The sequence below is a fragment of the Balaenoptera physalus genome (genome assembly GCF_965194825.1).
Source record: "Balaenoptera physalus genome assembly, chromosome: 6".
Taxonomy (NCBI): domain Eukaryota; kingdom Metazoa; phylum Chordata; class Mammalia; order Artiodactyla; family Balaenopteridae; genus Balaenoptera; species Balaenoptera physalus.
Window position 1 is genome coordinate 10,878,498 of NC_138885.1, and position 11,007 is coordinate 10,889,504.

At 41.4% G+C, this 11,007-nt stretch overlaps 1 protein-coding gene across 1 annotated transcript in view; it reads right to left on the bottom strand.

Annotated features, from left to right (window-relative positions):
* The window catches only part of CNTNAP5 (contactin associated protein family member 5), an 880,881-nt gene extending 870,140 nt beyond the window's left edge, over positions 1-10,741 (bottom strand). Inside the window, exon 1 of the mRNA XM_082465787.1 lies at positions 10,584-10,741. Within this exon, the coding sequence (XP_082321913.1) occupies positions 10,584-10,665 (82 nt within the window). The 5' untranslated portion in view covers positions 10,666-10,741. The remainder of the gene's footprint in view (positions 1-10,583) is intronic.
* Positions 10,742-11,007: the final 266 nt, after the last annotated feature.

Here is an 11,007-nt window from a genome sequence, read left to right on the forward strand (position 1 = left end):
AAACACATCACTTAACTTTATCTCTCATCTCCAATGTTCTGACATTCCAATCTGCTGGTTTAATCTCTTGTGACTCTGTCGAACGGTTCCTGATTGTTGTAGAAGGAGAGGCATTAATCTCTCTTTTAATATCCTGGCGAGCTCAGCCCGTCTCCAATCAGAAAACAATCTGCCCTCATTGACCCCAATCCTGTAACCTGGCAGAGCTCATTTACTCAAAGGTAAGCTCCGTGCATGGGGCAGCACATCGCCAGGTGACTGCCAAGGAGTGTGGCGCAGACTTGGAGTGGGGCTGAGCAGACTTCTTACCCACAGCCCCTCCCAAAAGCCCCATTTCATCAAGTAGACTTGTGGGTTTCCTTTCCTCCTGTGAATTGAAAAGCTCTTCTCACCTCCCATTATCGATTAAGCATAATCTGCAGCTCACAGACCAGGCACAGTTGATGGGAAAGGAAGCTACCTGTCCCAAAATGAGAGAAGAGACAGGGAAGTTGTTCTCGTTCATATAGGAATCCTAGAAGGTGTAAATAGGGGGAAAGAGCCAAAAAGCTTAGGCCTGTGCCCCTGGGTGTATGTGGCCCTTTACATGGGTTAAGTGAATCAATTTTGCTCATCAATTTTTAATCAAAGATTGTGGGAAAATATTTTCCTCATAATACACACAGGGATGTAATATGGAGCAGAATGCAAATTTGTCTGAGTGTTTAAGACAAAATTCAAGAAATTACATGCTTCAGCGGCCACGTGAAGCTGAGCTCTCGGACTCCCCTGGGTTCCTTGCACTCTTTTTTCCATCCAGCAGCACTTCAATGGCAAAGTTTAAAAAGCATTAGCCTCGGCCATAAAACAATAAAAAAAAAAGTCATTTACTAAATGTTAATTGAAACAGGCAGAGTGAAGGAAGGGGGATAGAAAAGAGAGAGAGAGGTGCGGAAGAGAGACAGGGAGGGGACAGGAGGAGAAGAACATGGGGAAGGGAAGGAGGTGGGAAGAAGGAAGAAAAGGAGGGAGCATCAAAAAGAAGGCAAATTGGAGGGAAGGAGAAGAAACATTTAAGATAAGGAAGCAAGAGGAAAGACTCAGGAAGAGGAAAGAGGTGCTTAATATCATGAGCAAGTCTAGAGTAGAGGACCCCAGTGCCATGGCTTTGATTTGAAGAGATGCTACTATCCTTTGTTGTTGTTGTTTCTGGACTATGTGAACAGCGATCCGAATCTCCCCCTCATCAACTGATTTTCAATGAACAGTAGGCTTTCATGAATGTACAGAGAAATAAGTGCATAGTAGGCACATCATAAGTGTTTTTTGAATGAACGAATGAAAGAATGATGCATTTGAAGGTGGATTAGCATTTATAATTCATCGAGCATTGTAGCAGTACCTGATTTTAACCCAACATTTACAAGAACAAGAGGACACTTGTACTATGTATCCACCAAAAGCAGCCTTCAGCAATACCCAGAAGGAAAGCACAGCTCTCCCAACCTTCGGATTTAACTTCCATCTGCCCGAGTCTCCTGCAAATGGAGAGCTTAGGATACTGGCAACACTACATATACTTCTGCTCAGGTTCACTGATTTTTTTCTCAAGGTCTGTTCAAGGATACTCCTCCCTAAGACTGACATCTTCTGCCAGGGTTTTCTGGAGGGGATAGGCTCCTTACTTTTCTAGAGGAAGCTCTTTTCTCCACTCCCCTTGTGAGGTTCACTGGCCAAAGCCCAGAGGCAGGGATCATACCTGATCACACCTTGACAGAGCTCAGGAATTAAGTGAGGAACCCAGACAGTCACGTGTCTCTGTAAGGTAGAGAGCGATTCTGCCCAGAGTCCCTCTGACATCGGAGTTAAAATGAGAACGTTTCCATCTGCCTCGGCAATCACTCAGCCCTGTGATGAAGGGAGAGTGAGCCCCTCCATCTTTGCTTAAGAATGGAAATGTAGTTGTCTCTGCCTTGATTGCTATTGTAACTGATTTTGAGAGAATCCATGTTGAGGTTCATTGTTAATTATGACAAGTCTAATTATTGAATTCCCACGTCATGTGTGATTTATACTGAGTTACTCATGTTATACTTACACTGATTCTATAAGGCTCATGTTAGTATCCATAGGAAATACTCACTGAGTGAGAGTCACATCAACCCAGAATTGTGTGACCTATGCCCTTTCTACTGTCCTCTGTCACCTCCCCATTGCCCACCTGTTGTATAATACGTTCACCCTTGTAATACAGAGGGTCAGTCTGGGCAAAACCAGGAAGTTGGTGACACTTTGCTTGGACATTATAAACATTCCTCTACTTTGCCTTTCCCCAACTCAGAACAGTCTCTTCCCCTCCTTCAAACACCCAGCTCTATCTCTTCTAGAAAAGTTTCTTTTGGAAAAGGTCTGTTTCTCTCAGTCCAGCAGAGTTCAGTACAGATTTAAATTCCTATATTTCCTTTCCCAGTGAGGCTCTGTGTCTTAGGGCCTCTCTGTATGAATTGAAGGGCTTTTTCTCACATCTACAGATTCAGGGACTAATGGAGTTAACAGAAGAGTTGTTTGGGGACAGATGGGGTGAGGGCGTTGGAATCCAGTGGGCTTTCCCAAGTGCAGTGGGTGGCAGATCTCTGTCAGGACTGCCCTTAGAATAGGTCTTGATGGAGGTTTCACATTTGGTGACTGTGCCCACACGCAAGGCAGCACCAGCATCCAACAGATGTTTTTCTCCCCTCTTTTCCCACCTTAACATAATCAGGCAAAAGCCAATGGTAATACCCAAAATACATGGCCACATGACAGAGAGTGGAGTGGGGAAGAGAAGAAGGAAAACCAAGAGGAAGGGAGGAAGGGAGGAGGTGAGGGGGAAAGGAAGGAAGAATGGGGGGGGGGGAAGGGAACTGAACATATATATTCAGCAAACAATAGCCTAGACTCACACCTACAAGCGTCTGTCTGTTAGGCAAATCCCTTTAGACTGCTATTTGCCTTGGACTGTCTTCAGAAGGATAGATCTGCTTCCAAAGGTGGAGAGTTAAAAATACTATACACCACGAGCTGTGTTTTGGCATTTTCCTTCACTTTCTATCTTCAACATTGCTGTTGTCGTCCTTTAAAACTCAATCAATTCAGCTGATCCAAGGAACAGATGGCATTAATCAACCCCCCGAGAATATGCACAAAAGCAATTAGAAATGTAGAGACATGGAATTTATGCCAGCAAATCAATTACCAATGATGGCAAATCAACATGGCTTACCCAACTTCCCCTGTTTGTTTTTCCACGGAGCGACCTCTGATAGTAGTAATGATCCCTAGTTTACCCCCCTGCCAGAGGGGGGGGATGAGAATGGGACGCTGAGATTTAATTGCATCATCCTTAATGACTAGTTCTCACTCTGCTGACAAAAACCAGCATAATTTACAGACTACAAGATGCAGCAGCATGATGGATACAGACAGCATGGGCTATATGGTGTCATGCAAATATGAAATATACTGCACTGAGAATATGGTCGTTTGGTATTCCCTGAGAAGAACTTCATTTCAGAAAACAGAGCACCTTTTCTAGCATCTATAGCTCTCATTTGTCAAAAACAATGGGAGAAGCTACAGAATACATTTTAACCAGAAATCTGTGCCTTCTGTGAGTTTACTAGCTCATAGATTCCTAGGGTTTGAATTGACTTGGCTCATGATTTTCTTTCTGCTTCTTTATGACCTTTGTAGATTCTGAAACTTTCTTCCTTAGGCCTTTATTAATTATCACCTGAGTTAATGTAATAAGCTCTTCACTGGCTTTCTTACTACTAGCCTTCACCCATTTTAATTTATCCTTCACACAGCAATTTTTTAAAAAACAAAAATCTGATTAGTATTATCTAATTACATGTACAAAATCCTTTGATGACTCTCCGTAGTTATAACAGTAAAAATCAAAGACTCCCATGTTTACCTAGTTGTCTAGTTTCTTATTCTACCCCTATGCCTACGAGCCACTCTTACAAGTACAGTCACTACAACACAGAAAGCCTGTAAAATAACCTCCCCTCCTTTCCCCAGATGGGAAGTTTGACTTTAAGTCTCTGTTTCCCTCAGAGAGCCTGCCTTGATGCCCCAGCCAGCTTGAGATGCTCACCTGTGCCTTACATTACACTCTGCGCTTACCATCATTATAGCATTTATCACTTTGATGTGATTAAAGATTTATTTTTCTGGCTGCTCATGTTCAAAGTTCCTTGGGGTCATGGACTCTATCTTCTTATGCATCTTTATTTCTCCAGCTTCATAGAAAAACTTGACTTTAAGAAAGAGAACCTTTCATTGGGATTCATTTCTTCAACAAGTTTTTCAGATGAGTAACACACACATATGCTTAACACTTAAATCTTCTCCCAACCACAGCTTAAGAAGATGACATCAGAGACTCAGGATTATGTTATCAGGCAGTGTTGTAGGTTTGCAATTAAATACGATCTTTCCAGTAATTTATGACTAAAGCCCCATTAAATAAACGTTTCCTCTTTATACTGAACCCTGGGCTATGAAGAAGGACTTTTATAGCAATATATATCTGTGTATTTTCAGACTATATAAGAAACACTCATTAAAATTGCAAAAGCAAGTTAATAAAGTCAGCTCAAAATTGGTACTGAGGTCAAATGAATGGAGAGACTTTCTCTTTTAGGAACAAGTAGCCATTTGACACAGAAATAAGATCATGCCAGCAAACTTATGGAAATGTGCAGCCCTGTGTAAAGGCAGGGGCCCATTTATCAGCTCCATATCCAGTCAAATTATCTAAACTTCTGCTCTTTCACTTAAAAGCTGCACATGCTAACATCTTCTTAACATTCCCAAAACTAGAATAGGTAATATTTGTCACTTGAAATAAAAAAAAACCCATAAAACAAATACATTTTAAAAGATTCTAGCAGCTGGACCATAGAAGGATCTTAGTTTAGAAATGAAAAATTTTAGTTGGAACCCATTCATTTATTCTCTCATCCATGCATTTGCCCAGTATTTTAGATACTGACTATAGACTTTCAAATAAAATACGATAATCAGGGAAATGTGCATCTAGTTGGGGAGACAAGCACTCTAAGAAGTGTTATGGAAATACAGTAGTAATATAAAGAGACATTTGACCCAGCCTGGGGAAAGTGTGTGTGTTGGGGGAGAGGGGGATGGAGAAAGTGACAGAAGATAAAAATGTGAAAGGGCATTCTAGACCAAGTAGACGGCATATGCAAATAAATGCAAGGAGATGTGAGAAAACATGGCTCGTTTTGGACGGCAGAGTTCCATAAACTGGAAATAAGGCAATGTGGGAGGAGTGACTGGATGAAATTTAGAGTATTAGGCAAAGCCCATTCAGGACCAGCCTTCGGCTGAGAAAGGAAGCTCATACCTGCTATTTATTGATAATTAATACGTTTGGTCTGGCATCTATAGACTTACAAGACATGACACCAACAGAGGTACCTTTTATGGCATTGTTGTGTGTGTGTGGTCACAAATCTTCAGCAAGCTTATGCCCTTTCCTTATCAAGTTTTAAACTGAAACTTGTAGAAGAAAAATCATCTGGTGCTCCTCCAGATATGAGGCTTCCTATCTTTGACCATTGTGATGTTCGGCATCTTGCATCAAATCTAGATTCCAATTGTGTGGTTGTTTTTTGAAGGTATAACTCAGGAGTTGGTTCTTGTGGAAGCGGCTGCCTCCATGTCCTTTGCTATGGACAGACTGCAGATGCTACCACGGAGATCCCAAGGCAACGTTCTACAGATGCTCGCACATAGACCCCATCAGAATGCATGGGAATTAATTTCATATCTTGCAAAGAGTCTGATCTTTGGAAATAGATAGATATAGGTCCAGGTCCTAAATTTTTTTTCATTGCTTAGCTTTATGATCCTGGGAAATTTATTAACTTCTATTAACCTTAAATTTAGTCATCTGTAAACCCAATCTAATAAAGTCTACCTGGCTGTGCTGCCTTGTCAAATTATGCGAACACGGCACATGGCGTGAGAGATACAAAGTGCATAGCAGTTACTAGGAATTAAACCCCTATTAAGTTGTTATTCTAAATATAATTGCTTAACAATTTTGAGCACAATTATCCCAGAAGTATCCAAATGAAATGACCAGTAGGCAATATCAACTGTTAAAGACAAAAATGTATTGGGACAAATAAGACCTTAATAATCATTTGATCCAACTTCTTAATGCACCAACATCATTAGGATAAGTCAATAACCTTTATAAGGACATCTGCCAGAAAGTGTCAGCATTTTGATGAATGAAGACAGTTTCCCCTATGAATTAAAAAAATGTCATTAGGCTCCAAATGAGTTCACTGAAGCTTCAAAATAAAGCCTTATTGAGTTAATGACTTTTGTATTCTGGCCTTTCAGGTAACTAGAGCATCTCCTCACTGTCCTAAATGACAAGGATAATTAGCTTTGTATATATAGGTCATATTTCAGCAGAGTTCTGGCATATAAGATAAAGGGCTTTGGTTCACCAACTAAAGGCTTTAGGAACATTGCGAACGATACCACATTATTTTGTTTTGTAACAAATGGACACTGAAAAGTAAGGCAATCTAGTAAAGAGAAACTGGGTCCCACTAAAGAAAGAAAAGGCAAGAGGGGCAGGGAAAAAAGAAAACTGCAACTTAGAAGACACTCATTCATTAGAATGAGAATAAGATGCGGGGGTGAGTAAGGTGATTCTTATAGAACCTAACTTTCTTATAAGTCTATACCCTTGTGTGAAAACTGCTAGTCTAGTTGTTCATATTCTTCGGTTGTGGAAATATGAATCCGGTTTGGAGACGGGGACTATACGGAGAGAAAGGCAAGAGAGTTCATATGGATGGTGAAAGACGAGCCCATTCAACCATGGGAAAATCTTCAGGACTCTTCCAAACCAGCATTATAATGCTTCTTTCACTTCGGATGACCACAAATGCCACAAAAAAGTATACCGCAAACACCTTCCTGCTGAAAATAATCTGATGTTTGTTTATTTATAGTATTACGTATTGATTGTGTTTGTGTGTGAGCTTCAGCTAACTCATGGTGCAGTGCATCTCTTTATTTGAAGATCTTTAGGAATATGATTGACATTTCCCTATATTTTCCATAAAGTTCTGCCTGTGATGAAAGGGGTAAAGAGTTTTTTTATTTCTCTCTCAAGGCTGTTATCTGTGTGAACCTAATATGTAGCAACAAAGAGATAAGATGCTTGGAGATCATCCAAAGTGACTGATTGGTCAGAATGAAGGCTCTTTATAATCATGTAACATCCAATTATTGTCAAATAAAGTGAACAGCGACCCTATTAAGTGTCTCCTGCATTCCTCTTATCTTCTGAATGCAAGTTCTCCCACTATAATAGTCTTTCAACGTACCTACTACTCGAAGAATCTCCTCTGTAAAATTTGAGCTGCTGTTCTCTTTGGAAGTAGATACATATCTCAATTGCTATTTTATACCTGAGCTGTGAGCACAGAAACGATGCATCACCTGATGGGCATTTGACATCTTAGCTGTGGCATAACTAGGGCTAGAACTCCTAGCATTTCAAACTCCTGGTTTCACTTTAACCAACTATCAAGTCACATTGTTTCTTCTTGTGTCAAAGGAGCTGATACTATATGTAAAATGGTTTTTCATTTAACATTGGCCTATCATATCATTTGAAATTAACTAATTCCCTCAGGGTAAACCCAAAGGAAGTGTTATAGCTATTTAATATCCTGAAAATCCGAAATTGGGGAATTTCCAGAGTTTTTATTACTGGTGGGTAATTATGTTCTCTGCACAGATTCATATTATCTATATTGTAGCTGGCCTTCTAACCTAACTTTATTTAATTTTGCTTAATTAGAAATTTATAAAATCTATAATTGGGTAAGCATTCTTTTTTCCCTTACAGCTAAATTCCCAAGTTTTGCTCAGATTATGAGAAAATTAAACACACATACACACACACACACACAAACACACACACATCCTACATACACACAGCAATAACAACAGCAAAAATTATTATTAGAAGAATGGAAACAATTAAAAGTTGTTTTTACTTGAGCGAAGTTCACAAGTATACCACGGAGCATCTTGGGTAACTAATCCATTTCCAAGACGACTGTCATGAATGACTTGAAGTATTATTTCAAAATATAGAAATAATAATCTTGGGAAAAAATCTTCCAAATTATCTATAAGCTTCCAAAAATTGACTATTTGAAAGGAGATTTCTTTTCCTCATTAGATGCATCTAAATGTTAATGGGTTGTACATAACTAGTAAGTCAAAGTGGACAATAAAAGTCTAGAAGAATTGTAGAATGTTAATTTTTTTTTTTCTTCGAGGTTCTGCATCATAGGTTTCGAAGACCACCAGGATTGAATTCAGAAGTAATTTTCTGCTGCTATTCTATTGTTCACTGAATTAATATATTTTGTTTGGCAAAATAAAAACATTTAACATTATACTTTAGGAACATTGACCCCAAAATATTTAGCAAGCAGCGTGCATTCAACTGAAATGCTGATTGGAAACAGGTAAATTAAATTGTCCCTGATGAAATACTAAAGATCATTATCACAAAGTTTTATTTTAAATGCTCAGAATTAGCTTTATTGCTGCATCAGTAATGGTAAGCATGAGCCTTAAACTCATACCATTTAGGTTTTACGAGCATTATTATAACATTAACCATAATTCAATTAATTTACAGAAAAAGCCATTCCATAATTTTTTTCCTTGCTCTTAAGAAAAGGTGCTACATAAGGAAGCCCAAACCATATTCCTATAGAGTATGTTCTATTTATTTCACCCTTATTCCTCATCCCTCCTTCGTGAATCTTCAAAATAGTCACTATTTTCAGGTAGGTAAATGTGCTAAAGGAAAAACATAGCTATTTCGTTGCCACACCTTTGCATCATTAGGACAATACTGACCTCTAGTGTTTTAGGAAGTAGAGAAACTAACTCGGTACTGTGCCTAACTTCCTCTTACTGAACCACTTAGATGTTTTTCTAAAGCACCATGGGAACAATTCTACTTAAAAAAAGAAAAAAGGAGGAGGAGGAGCAGGGTGGTGTGGGGAGAGGAGGAAGAGGAGAGAAACATCAGATTCTACCCTGTCTCTACCTGTTCTCTGAAATAATTTCTGAACTAAGGCCCTTTGGCCCCTCCTTTTAAAAGAGGTTGACCTCTTCAGCACTCCTTTAGAAGAAAAACTTTAATAAACTCTTTATAACTCATTTCCACTAACGATCGATTTTGGATCCCCAAAACTTCCAATTACAGATAGAAACACTGGCTCAGCTTTGGACCATTCTCAGTAAATGACATTTGTCTAAGTGTCTTCCCTTGAGGTATAACCCTGGGCTGAGTATCTCTTTCTTAAGGTCCTCTTGGACCTTAAGCGGGTGGAAAGTGAGGTAGAGAAACTTGTAAGTAGTAAGTGGTCTTCCTACCCTTCTCTAACAGTGATGGTTCAGAATCCAAAAAAAAAAAAAAAGTATCAAAACTGTTCCAATACGGTTAGATATTTCTGAGGTTCACGGTGGGGTTCGCACATAAGGGAGCACGCCCAGAAACTTGAGGAACCTTGATAAACCATCTTTGGAAACAACACAGACGGCTTAATTGCATTCTTTCTCATTTAGGAGTTTCCAGAGCTGGAAAAACTTCCCTTTCTCTTCCTAGAGAGGCAGCTGAGCAATTGAGCTTGAACCTCTGATGGCTCCAGAGATTTATTCAAATTTGACAAACTAGGTTCTTTAAATACACGGTGCAGGTGGCACATCCCCAGGTGTCCAGCCTTCCTGCCTATTAAATTAAATGCCCTGCGCTTGCCGAGGTTAGAGTTTGGACGACAGCGTGTACACTTAGTGCATGCTCATTATGCGTTCTTTGGCACAAAGATTTTGGGGGTGGAGTGCGCATCGAAGCTCTTCCTCCTATACCAGGGTCAGCCATTGATCTTGTGGTTTGACTACAACGGGCCATGACTCTTAGGCCAAAACTCCCAACCCTGTTAAACCGATGACCATTGGTTGCAAGATACCCCAACTGGGGCCTTCTGCCTAGGAGAGAGCTGAAAGCCATGGACTGTGAGGCACTGGGCATACTACAAACCCGAGCGAGGCAGCCGCATTCAGAAATGAGCCGCTGTCACCGAGTGCGGTGGCTGGGAGCATCTCTGTCTCTGGAAGCTCAGCCCCCAGTGCATCCAGCCTGAACCGGGGGCCCTGCTCGGGAAAAGCCCCTGCTGAGACCAGGCAGGCAGAGAACGCGGAGCTGACGGGAGGCTGAGGGTACAGAACCTTCCCTTCTCCCCCGAACTTTGCGATTCGGGGAGAAGGGCAGGAAATCCAACGGGGCCGGTTCCTTCGAGCTCTGCTAACTTTTGGGATGGTTAGAGTGATAGAAACACACCAATCAGCATTTTTTTTTCCCCCTTTTCCTCTGCTCAGAGCAGACACAATTGAACACGCTTGGACAGTTGAGTGTCTTTCCAAACGCCAGCGTTTCCCACCTCGCCTGCCCGCCCCCAGCTCCTGGTACTCACAGTTTGCCGCTGTTAATCCTAAATGCCACAAGCCGGAGAAGAACAAAGTGAAAACGCTGGTCAGCCGTAGTCCAGAATCCATTTCCCCCGAGTAAGAGGTCCCTCCCAATCGAATCTCAAATTCGCAGGCGCCAGCCGCGGCTTCTTCTTTCCTTCTCTGTCTCTCTCGTTCTCCTCCGCTCCGCCTGACCCCCTCCCACCCCCCCTTGGAGAGGCACTCGCGGCTTCACTCCATCCCGTGCCCAAACGCTCTACGGAAACCGTGGCGGGGGCTTCTCCGGAGCTGCGGAGGGAGCTACTGTCCCCGCAACGGCCGCCGGCAGCCCTCGCCTTCCTCGCTCGCCTCTTCCTCCTCGCCCCGCTCCTTAAAGGTGCAAACTCCGACCCGACGCAACGGCAGGCGCCGGGCTCGCTCGACCGCCGA